This window comes from Papio anubis, chromosome 4 (genome assembly GCF_008728515.1).
Source record: "Papio anubis isolate 15944 chromosome 4, Panubis1.0, whole genome shotgun sequence".
Lineage (NCBI taxonomy): Eukaryota > Metazoa > Chordata > Mammalia > Primates > Cercopithecidae > Papio > Papio anubis.
The window spans coordinates 130,941,982-130,968,608 of NC_044979.1; the positions used below are offsets into that span (position 1 = coordinate 130,941,982).

Below are 26,627 nucleotides of genomic sequence, written 5' to 3' on the forward strand. Positions count from 1 at the left end.
CAAAAAAAAAAAAAAAAGAAGAAGAAGAAGAAACAAGCTCTTTTGAAAGTGTTCTTGTCTCTGCTGCTAAAAGACCTGGAACAGCACAATATAAGAAACTGTGGTGCTAGGGTCAGAGACGGTATGATAAGCAATGTCAGATAACTGTCCACCCACAGGGACGGAGCCATCACACACCAGCCACTCTTGCATTTCCAATATAAACTCAGTGCTCGGTGGTTTAGGACAACTGTCAGAAACTTGGATGAAACACACCTGAAATTCTTAGCCAATCTAACCCCCACTGCAACAGTAAAGCTGTTATCACAGTCTACCCATGGCATATAAATCCAAGACTTTCCCGAAAACTTCATTACCCACTTTTATATATAAAATCTTTAGTACGGTGCTGTGTACTTTAAGAAAGAGCTTAATAATTGTTAGCTATTATTATATTTATTACTGTTAGCATGACTATCATCATCAAAAACAGCTTATCAAACACAAGGATACCGACCTCATGTTCCAATTGGTTACTGGTGTACAACACACCACCCAACAAGTTAGTGGCTTAAAACGATGACTGCATTTATTTTGCTCATGGATCTGAAATTTGAGCAGGGGTTTGGGTGGGAACAGCCCATCTCTGCCCAACTTGGTATCAACTGGGGAGGCTGGAAAGATGGAGTGAGACTTGCTCACTCATGCGTCTGGCTCCTGCGCTGAACAGACAGAAACAGCTGGAAGCCTGAAAAGTCAGGGGTCCCCGGGTATCTCTCTCTCTCTTTCTCTCTCCCTCCACATGGTCCCTCCAGTATGGAGGCTTCAGGGCAGCTGGTATGGTGGCACATGGCTTCAAAGATGCATGTCCCTGAAGAGCACAGTCAGGCAGAGGCTCTCTCACCCCTTTTTGATCCAGTCTCTGAAGTCACGGAACATTACTTCCACTGAATTCAATCACTAGAAGGAAGTCACCGAGGCCGGTGCATCCTCAACAGGAGGGGAATTAAACTCTACTGTTTGATGGGGAAAGTGTCAAATTTGCAGGTACGCTTTTATTTTTTTATTTTTTATTTTTATTTTATTTTATTATTATTTTTTGAGATGGAGTCTCGCTCTGTCACCCAACTTGGAGTGCAGTGGTGCCATCTTGGTTTACTGCAACCTCCGCCTCCCGGTTTCAAGCGATTCTCCTGCCTCAGCCTCCCGAGCAGCTGGGACTACAGGAGCATGGCACCACGCCTGGTTAATTTTTGTATTTTTGGTAGAGACGGGGTTTCACCATGTTGGCCAGGCTGGTCTCAAACTCCTGACCTCAAGTGATCCACCGGCCTCAGCCTCCCACAGTGCTGGAATTACCGTGTCAGGGATTACCGCTCCTGGCCTGTAGATAGATTTTTAAATCACCACATCTAGGACAATTGTTTCCTATTCCTCTAGACTGAACTTTTCACGGCCTCCCAAGATGTAACTCTGACCAGTCCTCATCAGCCATTGTTTACATGAAAATAGACTCTCTTTCCGTCATCGACTCTACCTTTCTGATCCATAAAACTACAGAACCTGAACACCCTTCCTATCTTGTCTAGATTTTACAGGGCAGAAAACTGAGTCCTGGAAAGGCCAAATGTCTCATTCCAAAGAGCAGTATTGGCAATAACTGCCACCACGGCGATGTGAATAACATCATTCATCAACATTCTCCTATTACAGGCGCTCTTCCAGGTATCCTACAAATATCACCTTATACCGTCTTTATCATATTTATAGGAGCAGCTGTTTTCCAGATGAGTAAACTGAGGCTCATTGATGTTAGGTGATTTTTTTCCAAAGTCCCAGTTTTGGCTTGGCTTTCTAAGTAGCCAAAGGGAAGTTTGAGGTTCCTTCTGTCTATCTCCAAAGCCCTTGCTTCGTCCACTGTCTGAAACCCCTGGAGATCAGCTGACTAGGGATCAGCTGACTAGGCAGGGCCAGGGCTGCATCTCTGGAAGTCAATGCTGTCAAACTTTCTCTATGGAAGGTTAGCTTTCCAACAGAATCATCCCTGAGAGGTACCTGTGAACTTATCCTCTAATGAAAATGTGAACTGGCTGGGCGTGGTGGCTCACACCTGTAGTCCTAGCACTTTGGGAGGCCGAGGCAGGTGGATCACCTGAGATCAGGAGTTCGTGACCAGCCTGACCAACATGGTGAAACCCCATCTCTACTAAAAATACAAAAATTACCTGGGTGTGGTGGCATGCACCTGTAATCCTAGCTACTCAGGAGGCTGAGGAGGGAGAATCACTTGAACCTGGGAGGCAGAGGTTGCAGTGAGTGGAGATTGCACCATTGCACTCCAGCCTGGGCAACAAGAGCGAAACTCTATCTCAAAAAAAAAGAAAAAAAAAAAAAAGAAAGAAAGAAAATGTGAAGCATTAACGTTACAGCCTATCTCATGGGGAAGAGGAAAGGTGGAAAAGTGGATCAGGATTCCCCGAGGCTGTGGGCTTTCAGATCACCCTGAAGAAAGGGCTGGAGCACCAAGCAATGATGTTAACTAGGGGAGAGGGACCACAGATGAGTGACTGCAGTTTTGCTAAGCTGAGTTCTTGTAAAGAGGATGAGAATGAAGACATTAGACCAGTCTACTCCTCGCCTTGGGTCTGCATATACAAGACCCTTTCTTTTACTGTAAAAGAAAAAGCATTTAATTCAAACCACCCATTTGTAACTACTGTTTGGCTTTTGTTTTCCCTCCAAACTGCTTTCTGCAAGTAAACACAGCCCAAGGATGCTTTTATCTTCCCGAGTGTTCACCTTCAGCTAATGAAAGAAAAGAAAAAGCTCTTGAAAAGATATTTCATGAGATTTGTGTATTTTATTAGTCATTTTATCCCCTTTCTTCAAGTCTCCTGGAATTAGTTCAATTGCAGGAAGATGGGTAGGCAGGCAGGAAAAAAAAAAATTAAAGTGGATTTTAGAACGACTTGGCAAATTAGCAAAGTTTTTAACATCATTAAAGAGCTCTTAAATATTCTTCCCTGAACTCCATTTTTATCTTGTGAATGCATTTCAGTAATTGCTCTAAAGGAAATTGTGGAACTTTGGCACAAACATAAATGTTTGCATGATTTAAAATTCGGTGGCAGCAAAGATCATGATTTTTTTAATTGCTAATGCTTAAACTAACCTTTTCAGTTTTCATCTTGAAAAATGCCAGTTCCTTTCAGTAGAAACTGTAATAAAGACAATGCATATATTATTTAGTTGTTTATAATTGCAAACAACTTAGCCATATTTCAATACTTATCCCTCAGCTCCAAGAAGCAGCGTTAAGTAGGGGATGATTATAATCATTCCATCATCCTGTAAATAGAGTACTGGTACACTGAGAAACAAGGCTATTTTCTTCTTTTTTTTTTTTATTTTTTTTTGAGACGGAGTCTCGCTCTGTCCCCCAGGCTGGAGTGCAGCAGCGCGATCTCGGCTCACTGTAGCTCCGCCTCCCGGGTTCACACCATTCTCTTGCCTCAGCCTCCTGAGTAACTGGGACTACAGGCGCCCACCACCACGCCTGGCTAATTTTTTATATTTTTAGTAGAGATGGGGTTTCACCGTGAGAGCCAGGATGGTCTCGATCTCCTGACCTCGTGATCCGCACACCTCGGTCTCCCAAAGTGCTGGGATTACAGGCGTGAGCCACCGCTCCCAGCCAAGGCTATTTTCTTAAATTCAATAGCAGATCAAGCACAGAAGCTGATCTAGAAATAGGTGGCGTCCAATCCAACCATCTCACCGCCCCCCCAAACTTATTGTTTAAGATCAATCAATATTTGATTGATATCTAACTGCAGGGGAGCCTGAAGATTAGCTCTGTGCCCAAGAGGAAAAAAAAAATTCCTTGATCACATGAATCAAGTGCAGAAAGGGAGAGTAGACAGCCCGGCCTGTCACTTAGGTAGTTACCTAACTGAATTAGTCCATAAATAACACTAGCTGCTATAACAGATAAGCTCTAAAATCTCAATGGCTGAACACAATGGTCCCATGCAGGAGATGGCAGGAGATGGCTGGGGAGCACAGGACTCTGCTCTACATATTCACTCAAGGACCAGGATCCTTCCTCTTTTTTTTTTTTTTTTTTTTTTTGAGTCAGGGTCTCGCTCTGTTGCCCAGGCTGGAGTGCAGTGGTGTGATCATGGCACACTGCAACTTCCAACTCCTGCGCTCACGTGATACTCCCGCTTCAACCTCCCATGTAGCTGGGACTACACACACTACCGTGCACGACTAGGATCCTTCCATCTTATATGCCACCAAGAGGTGAACTCCAAGGCCATCGCTGAAAGGTAAAGAGAGAAGGCACGAAGGACCCCGCAGGAGTTTTTGTGGGCCAAGCCTGATCATAGCAAACATCACTTCCGTCTACCTCTCATTGCCCGAAACTCAATCACATGGCCCTATCTAACTGCAGGGGAGCCTGAAGATTAGTTCTCTGCCCGAGAGGAAAATAAATCCCCTGGTGAACACAGCATTGCCTCTGCCACCGCAACTAGAGACAATGGTAGTTCTACGCTGCTTGATATTGACCTCTCTAATCCAGACCCTAGTAAAATAGGTACCATAAAAAAAAAAGACATGCTCTTTCCCTTCCAGAAACTCCAAACAAAAATTCTACACTGCCACTCAAACCTAGGTCTGTGGCACAGATCAGGATGGTGAACAGGAACGAGAAGGGTGCCCTGGAATCAAAGGAGTTACATTCTCGACGCAAGACAACTGCATCAGCCATTTGTATCAGCTTCCCAGAAGCGTGTGCCTAGGCAATGACACAAAACCTCTGAAAGCCCCTCCTCCAGCCCCCAACACACTTCCAGGGCCTGCCACCTCAGCTGGAAGGTGAAGCTCCTATGCAAGGCTTAACATCCATTCAAAAATGACTGTCACAAGTCATTTACACTAGATCTTGCCCAATTAAAGCCACCATGATACCAACACAATGGATGTGCAATCATAGGGAGGACACGGGGCAGAAGTCAAGGAACAAAACTTGCCAGAGGCTTGCTGAGAGTCGCCCAAATGAAGAAGAAATTAACAACATGCACTTGTCAGCACTCCTGTTTTGTTGTGCTAATTTCCTTGCAAATAGAAGCAAAGCCTTTTAATTAACTTAATATCAATTTCACTTTTCTCACATTTTGTTCTAATTATGGGCTGGATTTAAAGCTCGCACAGCATAATTTAGAGTCCTGGAATTAACAGCTTTACAACTTTACACACGAGTGACTGCTAACCTGGGTGAAGGAGGGTTCCCTGCAACCATCCTGACCCTGGTTGCCAGCATCCTTGTGCTCACCCCAGCACACATTTTCCCGCACTGCAGTCCTGGACCCAACCACCAACCGAGCAAGACTCAATCCCACACCCAGGAGGTAGTGAGTACCAACTTTGCAAAGCAGACCCAGAATGGAGCAGTTGGTAGGTGTCTCTGGACAATTTGTTTCTTTCCCTTAGTTTCATCTTCCTCACATGTAAAACAGGTGTAATAGTATAAACAGGTCTGATGTCGAATTAAATTAACGTAAAGCACTTGATATGTGGTTGACGTTCAATAGAAATGGCTGCGTATGGCCGGGCGTGGGGGCTCATGCCTGTAACCCCAGCACTTCGGGAGGCCGAGGTGGGCGGATCACGAGGTCAGGAGATCGAGACCATCCTGGCTAACACGGTGAAACCCCGTCTCTACTAAAACTACAAAAAATTAGCCAGGCATGGTGGTGGGCGCCTGTAGTCCCAGCTACTCGGGAGGCTGAGGCAGGAGAATGGCATAAACCCGGGAGGTGGAGTCTGCAGTGAGCCGAAATCGCGCCACTGCACTCCAGCCTGGGAGACAGCGAGACTCCGTCTCAAAAAAAAAAAAAAAGAAAAGAAGAAGTGGCTTTGTATTAGCCAGGCGTGGTGGTGCACGCCTGCAGTCCCAGCTACTCAGGAGGCCGAGGCAGGAGGGTCGCTTCAGCCCTGAGTTTGACAGCAGCCCAGGCAACACAGCAAGACTCCGTCTCCATAAAAAGATAGTTTATAAAATCAGCAGGGCTTGTTGGCATGTACCTGGAGTTCCAGCTACTTGGGACACTTGAGCCCCGGAGTTCAAGGCTGCAGTGAGCTATGATGGTGCCACTGCACTCCAGCCTGGGAGACAGAGCAAGACCTTGTCTCAAAACAACAAAATCAAATAGTTGCGTATGGTTAACTATGGTATACATATACACATAAAAATATCATACTACTACTGTATTTCATCAAATCTAAGATGCCTTCAACTGTAAGATACACCATTTTTATGGACCCCTGAGGGGGAAAAAATACGCTACCAATTAAATGATGACATGTCACTGATCATAAGGTAACTCCCAATTTCAGAGATGTAAAAATGTCTTAACAGGCAAAATACAATTATGTACGCATGTATGAATGCCCGCAGCCTTCAGTATTCTAGTTAATTGAATTTCTAGTTGGCCAAGAATCTTGCTACGTTTTAATATTCAATGGAATGTATTAGGGGTAGAGAGGGCATGGTGGACACTGTGGATGCACAATGCAAATGGCGTGCCCTCTCTCCTTCTCTTTTGCTACCACCATACTTATTTTCTCTGGAAAGCAACTATTCTCTTGAAGCAAAGTTGGTCATGGAACTATGTCCTGGTTCACATGTGAGAGCCTACCAGGTAGACTTCTGGAAAAGATCTTCTTTCCTGGGTAAACAACAAGAGCAGATGTGGCCACTAGTACAGGAATCCCTAGCTGGTACAAAGATGCAATGGCTGGAATTGCGGCAGCCATCTTGTAACCATGTGGAAAAGACCAAAAGAAATATAATGGCATGAGCCATGACACTCTGATGCCAAACCAGTGCTAGCTACCACTACCACTGGACTTGTGAAATGAGAACAAATTACTTGCTGACAAATTAATTCCTAAATGACACAGAGAGGGATTTTTTAAAAATGAATAAAACCCATTATCTTGGAAACTACTGGGCTGGCCATGTCAACAATTCATTTTGGGGAAACACAGAGATGAACAAGGGCTAAAAGAAGATCCACTGAAAGTACCATAAGAGGTGAGAAGAAAGGACATTTAATTCTGACAAGGTGGTCAGGGGAGGTTACAGGGAATGAAGGGCTTTTGAAATGGTCCTTGGAGAGGCCTGGCGCGGAGGCTCACGCATGTAATCCCAGCACTTTGGGAGGCCAAGGCAGGCATATCATGAGGTCAGGAGTTTGAGACTAGCCTGGTCAACATAGTGAAACCCCATCTCTACAAAAAATACAAAAAATTAGCAAGGTGTGGTGGTGCACGCTTGTAGTCCCAGCTACCGGGGAGGCTGAGGCAAGAGAATTGCTGGAACCTGAGAGGTGGAGGTTGTGGTGAGCTGAGATCATGCCACTGCACTCCAGCCTGGATGACAGAGTCAGACTCCATCTAAAAAAAAAGAAATGGTCCTTGGAGAATGCCTGAGATTTTAATAAGATGAACGTGAAGATTAATACTGAGTGTCAACCTGATTGGATTGAAGGATGCAAAATATTAATCCTGGGTGTGTCTGTGAGGGTGTTGTCAAAAGAGATTAACAACACTTGAGTCAGTGAGCTGGGGAAGGCAGACCCAGCCTTTATCTGGATGGGCACCATCTAATCAGCTGCCAGTTGAATATAAAGCAGGCAGAAAAACATGCAAAGTTAGACTGGTCTAGCCTCCCAGCCTACATCTTTCTCCAGTGCTGGATGCTTCCTGCCTTCGAACACTGGACTCCAAGTTCTTCAGTTTGGGGACTTGGACTGGCTCTCCTTGCTCCTCAAGGTTGCAGACAAACTTACTGTGGGACCTTGTGATTGTGTAAGTTAATACTTAACAAACTCATATATATTATATATATCACATATAATATATAATATACAACATATGTATATATTGTTATCTATTACATATACATTATATAATATACATTATATTATATATACTTATATATTATATATGTATTTATATATTATATACTTATACATATTATATATAATAAATACATATAATATATACTTATATACAATATATATTATATAATGTAATAATATAATACATATATAATACAATAAAATATATAATATATAGTATATATAATGTATATATATGTTATATACATATATAATATCTCATTGTATTGTCAGGGTTCTTTAGAAGGACAGAACTTATATATATAATATATAAATTATATATAATATATAAGATTATATATATATAATACATAAATACAATGAGAGAAAGAGATGTTATTCATAATCTGAGGGTTAAAGGAACCTATAATCATACCGGTCTCATTTTATAGATGCACAAACTTTGGTCCCTAGAAATAGAGTAAACCTAGAACCATGGTCTCCCGAACCCAAATTCATGCTCTTTCACCAGGGAAGTACAGCACCTAACAAGCTGTGTGTAACTACAGGACATTCCTCAGTAAACGCTAATCACACAATTAGCCATTGTGTCCGAGGCTAGGATGGAAGAAGTCCTTTGGAACCCTGTTCCCCATTAACCGTCAGCACGCTCGCGTGTTGGTGTCTGGACGTGGCCGCCTGTAATTACAGCAGCGGTTTATTACTCATGCACGGCAAAGCTGAGACTCTGCAGTTAGCAATGACAGGGACATGATTAAAAGGGAAAACTTCTCTATCAGTGGCTCGGCCGATTGTCATGCACATGTCAGAGCAGTCTAAAGACCCGTGAGCAGCAATCACTGGGGGAGAGGAAGGTCTTTCAGCCCCTGTGAGTCCTGCATTTATTCTAAGTGCTGTGGGAGGGAGGATGGTGGGGAGGGAGGGAGAGAGAAGGGAGGGAATGCAGTGAGCACTTCCTCTCGCTGGACTTCTTCCCAGGGGCCACATGGGCACCACATCTCCAGACTGCACTGCTGAGCGGGAGATAATTTATCTGCTGCTTTGTGGCTCCCCTCCTCCTGCATCCTTCCAGCCAAAAGCCACCCATGGAGAGTTGGCTTCCCTGTACTTCTGGATTCCATCTCTCCTCCCTTAAGGAGCTGCTAGGAAGTCAGGTCTTGCCCCTGCAACATGAACCCTGAATCCAGAAGGAGTGAGAGGACCCGGGACCGGCATTGGCCTCAGCGCATCCCAGCGGACTCAGTTGTTGCAGCAGCCACAGCTGTGACAATCCCAGTAAGAAGTGGGCTGCAGTGGTGGCACCTGGGGAGGAACAAATCTCTGTGTCATTTGAGATCAGCAGTCACTCAGCGGTTGGGGAGCTGAGAGGAGACTGAGTCTGGAGTCAGGCCACTCCATCCACTCCTCTCCACCGCCTCCTGAAGAATCCCTGCAGCCCAGCACAGCTCACCTCCTCTTTGGCTCAGGGAGGTATGGAAAATGGAAAGGGACAGAAATATTCCCTTAAAAAAAAAACCCATATGGGCCCTGTGGGGTGGCTCACGCCTGTAATCCCAGCACTTTGGGAGGCCAAGGCTGACGGAGCACTTGAGGTCAGGAGTTCGAGACCAGCCTGGCCAAGATGGTGACAACCAGTGTCTACTAAAAATACAAAAATTAGTGGGGTGTGGTGGCACACGCCTGTAATCCCAACTACTCAGGAGGCTGAGGCAGGAGAAGCGCTTGAACCCAGGAAGTGGAGGTTATAGTGAGCCGAGATCGTGCCACTGCGCTCCAGCCTGGGCAACAAAGTGAGACTCCTTCTCAAAAAATACGAATAAAAAAATAAAGAAACCCGTATGAACTTTATAAAATTAATCAGTGAAGAAGAGTGGGGAGGAATGAAAATAAACCAAGCTTGCAGCACATTCAGCGTTCATCAGTAGGTCAGCTTGTTCTCTGACCTGCTTGTTCATGGTTTTTTGCTACCTACTGTCCTAGAATCATGCAGACCCTATTTTTATGTATTTATTATTAATTATTATTATTAATTTTAGAAACAGGGTCTCATTCTGTCACCCAGGCTGGAATGCCGTAGCACAATCACAGCTCACTGTAGTCTCAAACTCCTGGGCTCAAAAGAGATCCTCCCACCTCAGCCTCCCGGGTAGCTGGGACTCCAGGTGTGCACCACCATGCCCAGCTAGGTTCTTAGTTCTTTTGTAGCAATGGAGTCTTGCTTTGTTGCCAGGCTGCGACCCTGTTACAAGATTATAGTTTCCCTTAACTGCTCCATGGATGACAAGGTAAACATGAAGTGTTAAGTTTTCCCTTCAAGACACTCTTTCAGGTCCTACACAGCAAGGAATCTGTGGACATCAGCTGACCTGAAGAACCCCACAAGAAGCTGACTCACCAAAGAATGCAGTTTCCACATCCTGACAATTTCATCCCTCTTATGCCAACCAATCCATGACCCCAATTCTACAGCCCCTTGTCCTCCATGATCCCCTTAAAAGCCCCAGCCCAGGCTGGGTGCAGTGGCTCACACCTGTACTCGCAGCATTTGGGGAGGCTGAGGTGGGCAAACCACAACGTCAGGAGATCGAGACCATCCTGGCTAACACGGTGAAACCCCGTCTCTACTAAAAACACAAAAAGTTAGCCAGGCATGGTGGCATGCACCTGTAGTCCCAGCCACTTGGGAGGCTGTGACAGGAGAAATTGCTTAAGTCCGGGAGGCAGAGGTTGCAGTGAGCCGAAATCGTGCCACTGCACTCCAACCTGCACAACAGAGCAAGACTCCGTCAAAAACAAAACAAAACCCCAGCCTAGAACTCCTTCGGGAGATGGATTTGAGGGTCTCCTCCCATTTCCTCACTCCGTGCCCTGCAATCATTAAACTCTTTCTCTGCCACAAACCCTACAGTCGCGGTATAACTGGTCAGTTACTGAGTAGTGGGCATATGAACCTATTGGTTCTGTAATACTTTTGGGACCTGGCATATCCCTGGTAAAATTACACATGTATCCTTCCAATTAGATGACAATGTCTAGATAGGTGTGACCTCTGTAATTCCTTGTACTCTTGCATCTAAGCTTCCTCCTGCAGCAAGGAAGAGCTCACTAATGGATGTGAACAACTAATAATAATGATGATTATCAGGTACTGGACATGCTGAGGGCCTGGGTAAGACCTGAGCTTGCATCCTATGGCACCAACGCCCGCCATGGTGGGAAATTTCCCAGGAATAAGCTGACCTACCATCAGGGGTTGCTGGTGGATGCCGCAGATGACGAGGAGGTGAGGATACTCGAGGAGCTGACAAGGGGATTTTTGACGGACTCACCATTACGAAGGACAGGAGCACAGGGAGCTAGAAACAGTGGCAAGGTTGAGGGCTGGACCTCAACAAGGTGTAAGAGAAGTGGGAGCCCAAGAGAGGGCTCAGGTCAGAGAGCTCCAAAGCTGATTCAGATTTTCCAAATGCAGCAATTCCAGATGTTGACTCTTTTTTTTTTTTTTTGAGACGGAGTCTCACTCAATTGCCCAGGCTGGAGTGCAGTGGCACGATCTCGGCTCACTGCAAGCTCCGCCTCCCGGGTTCACACCATTCTCCCGCCTCGGCCTCCCACAGTGCTGGGATTATAGGCGTGAGCCACCGCGCCCGGCCCCAGATGTTGACTCTTAGTTCTGGATGTGATCACGGAGTCAAACAGGGAGCAAATGACATGCAACTGAAATCACTCTGAGGTTCAGAGGGTTGGTGGAGTCCTCAACTCAGAGGAATGGCAGGGCCAGCCACGCCAGCAACACCAGCTCTCTATACCCACTGCTGCATTCTTTTTTTTTTTTTAAATAGAGATGGGGTCTCACAATGTTGCCCAGGCTGGCCTCGAACTCCCAGGCTCAAGTGATCCTCCCACCTCACCTTCCCAAAGTGTTGGGAGGCTGAGCCATCACGTGAGCCACCACACCCCGCCCTACTGCTGCATTCCAACCCACTCTCCCAACATCCCCGGATGCACTAAGCCACAACATGACATCACGTTAAGTCAACATAGTGACTTGGTCACACAATGGCTCCCCAAGCCTACACAATTAAGTCCAAACCAACCTGGGATCCAAAACCTGGCCCAGTCCAGCCTCCACCCAGTCCTCCTAACAAACTCCCCTTCACCAAGGAGCTCCCACCACACCTCCTCACTTACACGTCCCCACACACTCTTCTGCCCATGCCATTCCCTTGCCAGGAACTCTGCAGATTCCTAGTTCTGGCTCTGACCACCTCTCAAGGGCATCCATTTCTTTTCTTTCTTTAAGATGGAATCTCGCTCTGGAGTGCAGTGGTGGGATCTCATCTCACTGCAACCTCCGCCTCCCAGGTTCAAGTGATTCTCCTGCCTCAGCCTCCCAAGTAGCTGGGATGACAGGTGCCACCACACCCAGCTAATTTTTCTACTTTTAGTAGAGATGAGGTTTCACTGTGTTGGCCAGGCTGGTCTTGAACTCCTGACCTTAAAAGATCCACCCGCCTCAGCCTCCCAAAGTGCTGGGATTACAGGCGTAAGCCATTGCACCCGGCCAAGAGAATCCATTTCTTCTGATTTGCTTTCACACCTTCCACAAGGTAGACTCTCTACCTGGCACCTATTGTGCATGAACGAAAATTTCTAAGTGTTCTTGCTTAAATTCAGCACTTATTGGCTAAGCACCTACTGTGCACCAGTTCAAGCCTCCCTACTTCCATGCTCAGTCTAATATTCTTTTCTTTTTTTCTTTTTTTTTTTGAGACGGAGTCCCGATCTGTCGCCCAGGCTGGAGTGCAGTGGTGCGATCTCAACTCACAGCAACTCCGTCTCCCAGGTTCAAGTGATTCTCCTGTCTCAGCCTCCCAAGTAGCTGGGATTACAGGCATGCGCCACCATGCCTGGCTAATTTTTGTAATTTTAGTAGAGATGGGGTTTCACCATGTTGGCCAGGCTGGTCTCGAACTCCTGATAAAGTGATCCACCTGCTTCGGGCCTCCCAAAGTGCTGAGATTACAGGCCTGAGCCACTGTGCCCAGTCAGTCTAATATTCTTTAGGGACAGAGCACATCCCTGGAAATGCCACAAAGGTATCTTTCCACTATTCCACAATGCCTGAGTAAGCACGATCTCTGCACATCATTGTACTCTTAGCATCTAGCCTACGCCTTCCACCAAGAAAGTGCTCACTGATGGATATGAATGACCGTCGTGTTCTGTAATTGGGTTTGATAGAGACAGTCTGCCATTTCTTCTCCTAGGCATCAAAAGCCATCAGCCAAAGGCATCATCATTATAAGTAAGAGGAGGAGCAGGGGATGTGAGGAGAAGGAAGAAGGAAATGGAGTTTGGCTCAGATAAACACATGGAAGAGAGAAGGATCCAAAAGTAGTCCAAAGAGTCCAAGAAAGTTACAAGGAAAAGGACCTCCTCTCACCTGGTTAAAACAATGACCACACTCTGCTACGAAGCATCTCTAGCTGTCCATGCATCCATTCAAGAAATATCTCCTGAGGGCCCCGCACGGCGGCTCATGCCTGTAATCCCAGCACTTTGGGTGGCTGAGGCAGGAGGATCACTTGAGGTCAGGAGTTCAAGACCAGGCTCGCCAATATGGTGAAACCCTGTCTCTACTAAAAATACACACACACACACACACACACACACACACACACACACACACACAAAATAGCCGGATGTGGTGGCGCATGCCTGTAATCCCAGCTACCAGGGAGGCTGAGGCAGGAGGATCACTTGAACCCGGAGGAGGCAGAGTTTGCAGTAAGCCAAGATCTTGCCACTGCACTCCAGCCTGGGTGACAGAGACTCTGTTTCAAAGAGAAAGAAAGGAAAGAAAGGGAAGGAAGGGAGGAAGGAAGGAAGGAAGGATAAGGATAAGGATAAGGATAAGGATAAGGATAAGGATAAGGATAAGGATAAGGATGGAAAAGAAAAGAAAGAAAGAGAGAGAACATCTCCTGAGTACCTACCTTGGCCGGGGGCAGCTCTAAGTGTCTCGGGAATATAATGGGAAACAGCACGCATGGCCCTTCCCATAAGTACTTTGTATTCTCACAACTGCTGTGTGTTGGGTTTCATGCTTATGCTATACATTTTGAATTTCAATTCATTCTGACATATGACAGTCCCATTTTGCACTTAAAAAGTGAAGGGACTTGCCCAAGGTCACAGAGGTAATAAGCAACAGTGGAAATCAAACTTAGTCTGTCTTTTTTTTTTTTTTTTTTTGAGACAGAGTCTTGCTCTGCTCACTGCAACCTCCACCTCCCAGGCTCAAGCGATTCTCCCGCCTCAGCCTCCCGAGTAGCTGGGATTACAGACGCCCGCCACCAGGCCTGGCTAATTTTTCTATTTTTAGTAGAGACGGGGTTTTGCCATGTTGACCAGGCTGGTCTCTAACTCCTGACCTCGTGATCCACCTGCCTCAGCCTCCCAAAGTGCTGGGATTACAGGCGTGAGTCACCACACCTGGCCCTGAGTGTCCTTTTAATACGCTGGTTTTGAGGGGTTTTGTTAGAGTTTGGGTCTTGCTCTGTCACCCAGGATGGATGAGTGCAGTGGTGCAATCACGGCTCACTGCAGCCTCAAACTCCTAGGCTCAAGCGTTCCTCCCACCTCAGCCTCTTTGGTAACTGCGACCATGGGCATGCACCACAACGTCTGGCTAATTTTTTATTTTTTGTAGAGACAAGGTCTTGCTATGTTGCCCAAGCTAGTCTTAAACTCCTGGTCTCAAGCCATCCTTCCGCCTCAGCCTCCCAAAGTGCTAGGATTACAGGCGTAAGCCACCGCGCCTGGTTCTTCTAATATAGTCTTAAAGACTCCCAGGTCATCTAATGTTAGGTTGTTTCTTCACTGGCCTTGGGCTTGGGTGTGCTCATGTTCCATCTTCCTGTGGTCACTCTTAGCTCTAAGTAATTACCAAGCTTTCTTCCTGTCCACAGAGGGCACTCCAGATTTGGCAACAAGCAAAGGTCAGGGGGGTTGGGTTTCTTCAGCGAGAATGACACTGGCTGCCTCTCCTGCTACCTCTGGGCTGGTCAGGCGGCAGCTGCCCCCACTGGCAGGGTGCCAGTCACACTCACCTGCCAACACAGATGTGCCCGCATCTGAGGGCTGTCCAGGAACAGGACTCCCTGTTTCTTCAGGAGGGGCCAGCTGCAACCAGACACCTTGAGTCCTCAGAGGTAAAGGGAGTGGGTGTCCCTCTAGCACCAAAGCCCTGGTTCTGGGACCGAGACTTCCACAACCCAGGGCCCGCACCTGTCCTCAATCCCTGTGGAATGTCTGCGTGCAGCAAATGAAGGCTTGAACTGCCCTGGTTTCCTTCTGATGTTCCCTGCAGGGACTGATTTTAATATGCACATGTGCCCTCTCCCTCCCTTCGCTCCTTCCTGCAGGAAATGGTGGTATCATCCAGCATCTGTGGGCTGCAAGAAAGAAGAAATATAACACCAGACCACCTCTGGCATTGATGAACAGAGATGCTTTCCAAACACCACGCCTCTCTTTTTGTTTTTGGTTTTGGTGTTTGTTTGCTTGTTTGTTTTTGAGACAGAGTCTCGCTCTGTCGCCCAGGTTGGAGTGCAGTGGCATGATCCCTGCTCACTGCAGCCTCTGCCTCCCAGGTTCAAGCGATGCTCTTGCCTCAACCTCTTGAGTAGCTGGGATTACAGATGCCCGCCACCAAGCCTGGCTAATTTTTGTATTTTTAGTAGAGACGAGGTTTCACCACCTTGGCCAGGCTGGTCTGAAACTCCTGACCTCAAGTGATCTGCCCGCCTCGGCCTCCCAAAGTGCTGGGATTACAGGCATGAGCCACCGTGCCTGGCCACCATCCCTCTCTTTCTGACTCCACCTTGGAGACCTGACCCTCTGTCTCTCTGTGCCAACTCACTTCCCTTGCCTAGGGAGTTCAGTTGGGTGGGTTGTGGTGTGCTGGGGCTACACAGGAGAGTTTTGGTTTCCTATCGCTCAGACTCCAACTTCAAGTGCCTGAGTGGCCTGGGGGCAGGACTGGAAGAGGTAATTTTGACTTCTCTCCATTTCTACAAAGATTTTCCATTTCTTTAAGCAACTCCACTTCTATTCAATCTCTTTCTGAAATCTAAATTTGGTACCTAAGTTGAATCAATTGCATTTCTTCTTATGACAGAGAAGCCCTGGGCTCACAGGGCTACAGCTCTGATGTGCGCCCTGCGTGGGGACTCTGAGGAGGGGAGGGGGTGTCTCTAAGGTTTGGAGCCTGCGAGGGGCAAGTGAAATTCCAGACCCCTCCATCTCTTTCCCCTTACTCATTAGGAAAGTGCTGGACTCCTGGGAGGAAGTACTCTGGTATTCCTGAACCTGGCTCCGCCCTTCCCTAACTGTGTTACCCTGGAGAAGTCACACAGTAGCTCTGTTTCTCACCTTTCTCATCTCTAAAATGAGAGAAATAAGTAACTTCCTCAGGTGACAGAAACATAATAGAAAGCCAAAAATCACGTACAGAAGAATTTTAACAAGAAATCCATCTGTCCCTAGGTTCACTTTCTTTTTTATTTTATTTTATGCTATTCTATTTATTTATTTGAGACCGAATCTTGCTCCGTCACCCAGGCTGGAGTGCGGTGGTGCAATCTCAGCTTACTGCAACCTCCGCCTCCCAAGTTCAAGCCATTCTCCTGCCTCAGCCTCCAGAGTAGCTGGGATTACAGGCACGAGCCACCGCACCCTGCTAATTTTTGTATTTTTTTTAGAGACAGGGTTTCGCCATGCTGGCCAGACTGGTCTGGACCTCCTGGCCTCAAGTGATCCACTCACCTCGGCCTCCCAAAGTGCTGGGATTACAGGTGTGAGCCACTGTGCCCGGCCACTAGGTCCACTTTCTTAATGCTCATACAAAGCCAACAGGCCATCGTTTAAAATGTTTTTAAACATGGTATTGTTTCCTGTATAACTGGTTTAGATTTTCCAAATTTTTTACAATAAATATGAATTAATTTTATTCTACAAAAAAGAATATGTAGTTGACCCTTGAGCAAGGGTCTGAACTGCACAGGTCCACCTGTACATAGATTTTTTTTCTTCCTCTGCCACCCCTGAGACAGCAAGACCAACCCTTCCTCCTCCTCAGCCTACTCAATGTGAAGACGACTAGGATGAAGACCTTTACAATAATCCACTTCTACTCAATTAATAGTAAATATATTTTCCTTCCACATGATTTTTTATTTTTCTTTTGAGCCAGAAGGCTGGAGAGCAGTGGTACAATCATAGCTCACTGTAGCCTCGAACTCCTAGGCTCAAAACATCCTCCCACCTCAGCTTCCTGAAGAGCTGGGACCACAGGTGTGCACCACCATGCCCGGCTGATTTTTGTAAAGATGAGATCTTGCTATGTTGCCCAGGTTGGTCTCAAATTCCTGGCCTCAACTGATCTTCTCACTTCAGCTTCCCATAGTACAGGGATTTTACAGGCATGAGCCAATGCGCCCAGCCTATACAATTTTCTTAATATTTCCTTCTCTTTAGCTTACTTTTTATAAGAATACAGTGTATAATACACACAACGTAGAAAATAAGTGTTAATCAACTGCTTATGTTACCAGTTAGCCTTCTGGTCAACAGTAGGCTATTAATAGTTAAGTTCTGGGGGAGTCAAAAATTATACTTGGATTTTTGACTGTGCAAGGGTTGGCGTCGCTAACCTCTGCATTGTTCAAGGGTTAACTATAAAGCCATATTCACGTTATGAAATCATACATTTAACAAAAACACGCTGAAACTTGCCGATTCCTAACCTGGCTCACTTCCGAGGGCCTTCGTCCGAGGGCCTCGAAGGATCTCGTTCTCTTCAGTCAGGAAGGTGAAGACTAGAGGAGCCACAAGATGGCGCAGGCAAGATGGCTTTCTCACACTCAGTCTCTCTAGCTGAGTCCTCCCAGCCCCTACTCCTCTCCACATCCATCCAACCCAACCCAGCCTTTACAGCCTTGAGGTTATTTCCTATCTGGCCATCACTTACCTCCTCAAACTAGTTCCCAACAACTTGATCAACCAATAAACCTTAAGTGCCCCATTAAGTGCAAGGGGCTGTGGTGTGATGAGGGATGGAGGTGGTATTAAAAGTCAAAAATATGGTTCCAGCCCTTAAAAGGCCTATGGTCAAGGCGCTGTGGCTCACACCTCTAATCTCAGCACTTTGGGAGGCCAAGGCCGGGGGTGGGGAGGGAGATGAAATGGAGTAGGGTGGGGATCACTTGAACCCAGGAGTTTGAAACCAGCCCTGGCAACTTGGCAGAACCCCATCTCTACAAAAAATTTGTTAGGCATGGTAGCACGTACTTGTAGCTCCTGCTACTAGGGAGCCTGAGGTGGGAGCATCACTTGAGCCCGGGAAGTAGAGGTTGCAATGAGCTATGATTGCATCACTACACTCCGGCCTGAGTAACAGAGTGAGACTCTGTCTCAAAAAAAAAAAAAAAAACAAAGAAGCCTATAGGCAGGGCACAGTGGCTCACGCCTGTTATCTCAGCACTTTGGGAGGCCGAGGCGGGCGGATCACTTGAGGTCAGGAGCTCAAGACCAGTCTGGCCAACATGGCAAAACCCCATCTCTACTAAAAATACAAAAATTAGCCAGGCGTGGTGGTGGGCGCCTGTAGTCCCAGATACTTGGGAGCTGAGGCAGGAAAGTCGCTTGAACCCAGGAGGCGGAGACTGCAGTGAGCGGGGAGAGCTCACCACTGCACTCCAGCTCGGCAACAGAGCAAGACTCCATCTCAAAAAATAAAAATAAAAAAAATAAAAAATAAAAAAAAAGCAGCAGCAGCCAGGAGGAGGTAGAGCCCTCCATAAATCCCAACTGCTTGGACTTCACAGGGGTCCACGAGAAAGATTTAAGAAACTTGAACAACCTTTAAAATGCCCGGCTCCCACTCTGTACCAAGTGGCCTTGGCCCTCTTACATGCACAGTGCACCAGCTCTAGCAGTCTCTCCATTAATTCCAAAGGAATAAAGAACATTAAGGTCAAGGTTTCCTTCTCCACCCTCGGGAGCAATGAATGAAGACCGGCTGCAGAGCAAGAGAACACGTGTCTCCCCAGGCACTAGGAGCCCTTTGCCTTCTCACCGCAGCCTCCCACTGCAGCGGGTGGAGAACATCAACAGATGGGACACGCCGGCAGAGGATGAAGGTGCTTGAGGGGCCAGGTGGAGATAGGAAGAGTCCCCTATATTTCACAATTTTTCCCTGCTCTTTTCCTGCAGGCTTCATGTCACCGCAAATGACACTAGGCAGTCAGGCCGATGACATCTGCCTAGTCACAGCTTGCATTCTTAGCTTGCCCAGGAAAAGCTCTCAACTTGGCCTTGCTGCCCACTTACAAGTCAGGAAAACTCAGCCTTCCCGCCCCACAGCACCTGACTCCACCAGCCCAGGAACTGTTTACAGGGCAGAAGACCACAGAGAAGGAAGCCAGATGCCAGCCGATCAGAAGCAAGCTCTCAGCTTAAGTCCTCGAAACGAGCTGGCTTTGGAGGTCGGATGGGTTTTCTACCTTTACTCTCTGTTTGATGTAGGCAGCAGAGTGCCAGGCAGTGGGTCAAGGGCCGTGTCCCAAGTTTGTTAGAAAGGCAAATTCTCAGCCCCCACCCCAGACCCAGACCGGGACGGGAGACCCAGAAATCTGTCTTAAAGGGCTCTTCAGTGATTGTGATGCACACGCTGAAGATCGAGACACTAGTGCAGGAGCTAAGAACCTCCATTCTGGAGCCTGACATTCCAGCTTCAATTCCCAGCTCTGACACTCACTAGCCAGGTGACTGTGAGCACGTTGTTCAGGTGGGTGTCAGAGCACCCATCTTGCAGGTCATTGTAAAGGCTCAGTGGGTTCATGTAAGTCTGTGACATGTAGAAAGTAGCCTCCTAACCTTCCTTCACCTAGTGTTCTCATTTCTCATCTGGGGATGGGTGGAGCCTCTCTGGACAGATGTGAACATACAGTGAGATAATGCACTTGTAATGTCTTCGCACACATCTGGCACACAGCAAGAATTCCATCAGTTATTATTATAGAATTTTATTATTCCTATGAGGGAAGTTTCGGGTACAGCTATATAACATTTAGTGCTCCTAATTGAAACTAATACTGGGGCCAGGCATGGTGGCTCACTCCTGTCATCCCAACACTTTGGGAGGCCCAGGCGGGAGGACTGCTTGAAGCCAAGAGTTTGAGACCAGCCTGGCCAACCTAGCAAGACCCTGTCTCTGCAAAAAATTAAAAAATTAGCAGGGTGTGGTGATGCACATCTGTAGACCCAGCTACTTGGGAGGCTGAGGCCAGAGGATGACTTGAGCCCAGGAGTTCGAAGCGGCAGTGAGCTGTGACTGCACCACTGCACTCCAGCCTGAGTGACAGAGCAAGAAGACCCTGTCTCACAAAAAAAAAAAAAAAAGGAAAACATAAAACAAAGAAACTGATACTAAAATAACCTGTGTCCCTGAGAAAAGCCTGATGAGTGAGGGAAACCAGGTTATCCTTTGAAGTTCCTATGGGTATGTCTACGGCAGGAATCTATCCCAAATTATAAGTCACCCCATAAGTTTCTGATTCCTCCAGAAATGAACTATTAGTTTTTATTGCATTCTGTGCCATATTTCAGACACTTGAGAGAAGAGCTTCCGCATAACTTTCGTGGGCTACCCTGACAGCCAGGCCATATACCCTGTAAGTTCAAGGCTTCCCCTGGATACCTGTCAAATGGCATTGAGAAGACCGCAGCATCCTTTCACCTGCTCAGAGATCTGACCTCCCCTCTCCCTCCACCCCATCCCTCCGCCGAGTACCCAGCAGGGACCACTGGTGAGCAGGAAGAGAACCATCTGCCATCCTCCTTCTCCCTGCCCCCTGCCACCACGGTGAAGACAGCTGAGCCTGACCCTCCCATGTGAGAAGGTATACGTCTGTAGTTGCAATTCCACATATTTTTGTTTTCAACAAACCTAATACTCCTTTCACTTAGGGGGAAACCATGGATAGAAGTTTGTGCCTATGGGGTCAAGAGCACAGGCTCTGTGGTCAACCAGACACAGGGTTCTGACTCCAAACTCTATTATCATTCCTATTACAGCGGTTTGGGGCGCAGTTATACCTTATTTAACACAGGGCACCTTAGTTAACCTCGCCTCGCTTCTTTTTCTCATTTCCCCTCTGGGGATGGGTGGAGTCTCGCTGGACAGATGTGAACATACAGTGAGATAATGCACTTGTAATGTCTTTGCACGCCTCTGGCACACAGTAAGAATTCCATCAGTTATTATTATCACGATCTGCGTGATTATCTGCAGTTCGTTTGAGAACATGAGTTAGCAGCTCAGAAAGGGAGGAGGCAGTCTGTACCTAAGTATGTATCTGCTTGGATAACCCCATGAGTCCTGGAAACCTGCCTGTACTCAGGTAGGTAACACTCACTCCGACTTTGGGGACAGCAAGTGTCCAATGACCTGGCCCAGGTGTGACGAGAGCACATAAAAAGTCTCCCTCTTTTCCTGAAGTACTGAGGACAACATTTTAGATGGCACAGATTCTGACAATTGTCACTAATGGGATGCCACATCTCGCTTTGCTACATTCTGGAAACTTCCCAGGCCCACCTTGAACTTTTAACAATCGCCCCTCCGCAGCCCCCAAGGAGAAACAAAGGAAGCGGGAAGGGAGGAGTCCTCATTCTTAGCTAAGCAGCTCACCTCATAGAGAGATGGCATATTCCTCCGATATACTACCGAAGCGCATTAGCTCTGCGACCTGGGGCCTTGCCTTTGTCTGCAGACATCTAAGCCCTCCAATCTCCCCGCTCCCTATTCCCCCACCAAACGCTGGGCTCTAAAACTATTTCCTCCTACACGTCTGCCCGCGTGCCTCCAGTCCCATTTGGCCGCTACACTAGTTTCTGCGCTCGGGCTGGAGTCGCCAGGGAATGATTTCCAGTCCGCACGCGGGGACCCGGAGCCAACTGTACTGACATGTTTCCAGGATAAAACCAAACTTGCAGGTGGGGCACGCAAAAGAATCAGGCAACTTGTTCTTTCCAGCAGCCCCGGCCATCTGCCCGAGATGGGGCAGGAAGAGTAAGATGGAGAGCGCGGGAGCCAGGATGTGCCGGCTCCCAAACACAGCGCGCAGCGCGCAGGAACCCCGGGGCTCACTCTGTGCCCGGCCCGCCCGCGCCGAGCCCCGGAGGCGCCGGCGTGCGTCCTTACCATTCAGCTGCCGGTACACGATGTCCTCCAGCAGCGACAGGCGCTTCAGGACCGCATCCTGGATGGGGCTGGCGCTGTGCGCGCTGAGGTTGGCCACCTCGGCGCGCGGCCGGATCTCGTGGAAGGCGTCTCCGCTGCGCACCGCGATGGGCCGGCACTTGGCCAGGAAGAGCACGAAGCCGGCTACCGCGATCAAGTTCAACACCAGCAGCACTTTGACTCTTCTCAGTGAAGCCATCAAACAGCCCAGCCGGCCCTCGCCCCGGACCCGCGCCCCCTGGGGCTCCGGCGAGGCGCGGGGCAGCCAGGGGCCGTGCAAGCCTCACACACCAGACGGCCGGCAGGGATTCAAGCCCCTGCCCGCCCCACCTCAAGGATGCTCGGGCGGCGGAGACAGCTGGGAGGACGGAACGGTCGTGGGGAGCGCGGAATCGCTCACACGGAAGACCCCGCTCTGCAGAAGTGCTCCCCGAGACGCCTACTCAGTCCACGGCGCACGGCCCCTTCCAGGCGTCTCGGGGAAAGGCCAGGGACTTCGGGGTCTCTCTTCTGCACCAGCAAGGGGTTCGCCTCTGGACCTCTAGCTGCCGGCGCCGCGGACTCCGGAGCCAGCAGGCGGGGCCGCCCGGGAGGCGCAGAGGGAGCGGCGCGCAGGTGCCGGGCTCAGGGATCGCCGCCCGCCCACGGCGGAGCGCGCCGCGCCTGGGGCCGCACAGCCTCCACCCTCGCCCGCAGGCGGCCGTCGCGGCGCGCCACCCGCGCTCTTCAGCAGAGGACCCGCTCCCCCTGGCTGGCGCCTTTGTTCCGCTCACCGACCCGCTTCATCGCGCCGGGCAGAGGGGAAGCTCGCGCGGGGCGCCCGCATCCTCGAGGCTCCGCAGTCACGCTCAAGTCTCAATTACTCTCAAAGTGGGGGCAACACTAGGGGGCGGGCGAGGGGCCGAGCGCGACGTCCTCTCCGCCCCCCCGCGCGGGGTCTACCCCACCTCGCCGGCAAACTCACCAGCGCGCTCAGCGCCGCCGGCTGCCGGACACGTTCCAAGCCCCCAAACCGCGCCAAGAGCCTTCGGGGCCTGCAGGGCGCACTGGCCTGTCTCGGAGCTGGCGCGTCGCGAGGCTGGCCGGAAGGAGTCGGACCTCAAAAGTCACAGCAGTTCTCTACCCCCTCCGACAACGCCGCGGGGGAGAGCGGCGGGGAGGGACGCGCGGCAGGGAGGGACGCGCGCCGTATCACCCTCCGCTCGCCAGATCCGGCTGCGCGGCTCGTCCCGCGCCCCCGGGAGCCAAACGCCGAGTCTCCCAATTGGCGGACGCAGTGACACCGCCGCTGCGGCACCGAGAGCCACACAGCCCCTGAGCTGGGGAGCCCTGAGGGGACGCGCAGGTGGCGGCGGAGGGCGGGGCGCGGCCCGAGGGGAGCGGCGGCGGCGCCAGCTCCTCCTCCGCCGCCCCTGGCCGCCCTGTCCCCGCGAGGCTGTCGGCCGCCGCCGCCCGCAGGCTGCCGAGCGCACAGCTCCCCGGCTTGCCGGCTCGTGCGCGCGCACCCGGGCAGGGCGGGGGCACCTGGAGAGTGGGGACCGCGCGGGATGGAGGCAGTCAAGGCATGCTGGCTGCGGCCGGCGCTGGAGGGACCCTTTAGTTCTCAGTACTCCCCGAGCGGGCGGGTTCGTTCCATCCCGGTTGGCTATGAAGACATCCTTCTCTGTGTGCTCGCGGCTCCGCGCTGCGTGGCCAGGAATGGCTAGAGGGAAAATCTGGCCTGGAGACTCGGATTCTGAGACTTTCGGAGCCAGACCGGGCGTGAGCGGGCTTGGGGGGATTCCCTGCGGACAAGAATTCTGACCTACCCAGTCACTGCTTCTAGGCCCACCCACAGCTCTGTTCAAATTTTATTATAAGAAGCATATTGATTTGGCTACTGGTTTTCCACTACCTCTTCTTCTTCCCAAAACCCAGGAACTCGAAATACTGGAATTCAAACCCCCCTGGCTGATCCGTTTAATTCCTTGGGTCTAAAATAGAAATCAGGCCGCCAACTAATAAAAATCGGGCAGCAAAGCTAGACGGAGCTGGTCGTTTTCCCCTCATCATTTTGATCTCATTACAGTTTTTGTTTTGCTTTTTTTTTCTGGGGCTTGGTTTCTTGTTTTGTTTTTGCTTATGTATTAAGTTTTGATTTTTAACACAGAAATGCACATGCAAAAAAAAATAGTCTTTTTATTTCATTCCCTTGGAACTCTGTGCCTGGTTGCAGTCGGATCCTCAGGGCGCATGCTTTGTATAATCTACCTGAAAGTGGACACAAAACAGTTAAATGAAAAAGGCACAAGGGATGATTTTTAGCCACACATGTTGGGCAAGACAGAGGCTGTGTGGGAAGAAACTTGGGTTACTGAGCATCTCACGGAGTATCCAGTTGAGTTGGGTGTTGTTATAACCACACTACAGATGGAACTAGCACAATCAATGGAAGCTTCTGCAAAAATAATTTTTGAACATTCACTCAGCCGCAGGACTGAAGCCAGGGAGGCTGAGGCATTGGGTTAGGGTGCCCAAGCAGCAGTAAGTGGCTCTAAGTACGTGCTTGAGGCTGACTCTCAAGCATGTGCGTATTTGGGAATGGGAAACAGGAAACAAAGTAGAGGAAACAGCCTCAGAGTAATCGAGAAGTTTCCAGGCAAATTTCAACTTCAGAGAGATTTCTGTGCTTTCTCTAAAGTCAGAGAGGTCCCAGATCCAAATTAACCATTGGCTTTATCATGCATCCTCCAGGCGCCTCCTCCCAGCTCCTGCACGCATTCTGGACAGCTTCTGTGTTCAAAAATGACACTGGACACTATACTCAATGAGTGACCCACTGTCATGGCCACATCCTGAACGCTGCATTCACAGAGAAGCATTCCACTCCTGCAGTCCTGCACTAAAATCCCAGCCTGTTATTACTGTTCCCTAGCTTTTTACCTCTCCCATTCTCAACTCCAAACATATTTTTCAGGTAACAACTTCCTTCTGCTTCCCAGGTATCTATGCCTCTCTATCCCCTCTGGAGTTTCTTCCCTCCTCTTCCTGGAGTTCATGGTTACTCATTTATTTCAAACACATTCCTAATAGCACCTGCTATTAAGGATCATGCACATGTCTATCACGTTTTTCCACTGCCCCAGCCCAGTAATCCCCAACTCTGAATCAACTTCACCTTCTGCTTTTTCAACCCAAGAACAAAGGCAAGAGCAAGTCTATCCAGGGAAAACCCCATCATCTCAAGGCCTGCAGACATTTCCAATTGGTGGTGTCTGACCTTACCTGGGCCTTTGATTCTACTCAAAACCACTATTCCATGTACTAGCCAACTCCTCTCCCTAGAGACACCTCACCCTAGCTAGACTTCAGGAGTTCATGAATGGCCCTCAGTCAGATGCAAAAATGTATCTGCATGTTACATAGACATTTTTTTCTGGGGAAAAGACCTGTAAGTTTCATCAGATTCTCAAAATAGTCAATGACCCTAAAAGTTTAAGGACCTGCCTAGCACACGTTATATATGCAAAAACATAATCAACTAAACGTTTATTATATACCAGCTGCTTCTGAAACCAACAAAATTACACTTCAGTGGCTGTGTGGTCTGCTAGCCATAAGGTCTGCGTTCTAGTCCCTTTTTGGTCACCAAAGAATAAATCTGTTCTTGACTTTAAAAGAAGAAATTTATCTTGGATGGCACCCAAAACCTTTCCCAATCATAAAACTCAGTTTAACTACAAAAGCTTTATCAAAAGAGTTTCTTTGGTTGGTTGATTGGTTGAGCAAACTAAAAGGAAACAGACCAATAGTATTTCTGTGCAAGGACTTTTTATTTCAAATACATTTTTCACTCAACCATGGTTCAAATAACATATACCTTTGACATGACTCTGTCCACTCTGTTTGCGTGTTAAAAATGTATCACATCTCATCTGAGTCCATTACAGGAGTTAAAATACTTGGAGTTTCGCCAAGGGAAACCAGGGACTCGTCTCTCTACAGAGGTTTGGCCAACCCATTTATTCTTGTTAGAACTGGTGAGGCAAAGCCATCACTCTCATAAAACCCTGAGCATTGCAAAAGATATGGGAGTTTTTGCTGTTATAATTCCAACTTTTACTTTAGATACAGAGGGTATGTGTGGTGTGCAGGTTTGTTACATGAGTATATTGTGTGATGCTGAGGTTTGGGGTATGGATTCCATCACCCAGGTACTAATGAGCATAGTAACCAATAGGTAGTTTTCTTTTTGTTTGTTTTTGAGACAGTCTTGCTGTTGCCCAAGCTGGAGTGTAATGGCGCGATCTGGGCTCACTGCAAACTCCACCTCCTGGGTTCAAGCGATTCTTCTGCCTCAGCCTCCCAAGTAGCTGGATTAGAGGCAGGGCCACCACGCCTGGCTAATTTTTGCATTTTTAATAGAG

At 48.5% G+C, this 26,627-nt stretch overlaps 1 protein-coding gene across 1 annotated transcript in view; it reads right to left on the reverse strand.

Moving 5' to 3' along the window:
• Window positions 1-23,078, reverse strand: part of GALNT17 (polypeptide N-acetylgalactosaminyltransferase 17) — a 595,450-nt gene extending 572,372 nt beyond the window's left edge. The window contains exon 1 of the mRNA XM_017956661.3: window positions 22,183-23,078. Within this exon, the coding sequence (XP_017812150.1) occupies window positions 22,183-22,420 (238 nt within the window). The 5' untranslated portion in view covers window positions 22,421-23,078. The remainder of the gene's footprint in view (window positions 1-22,182) is intronic.
• Window positions 23,079-26,627: the final 3,549 nt, after the last annotated feature.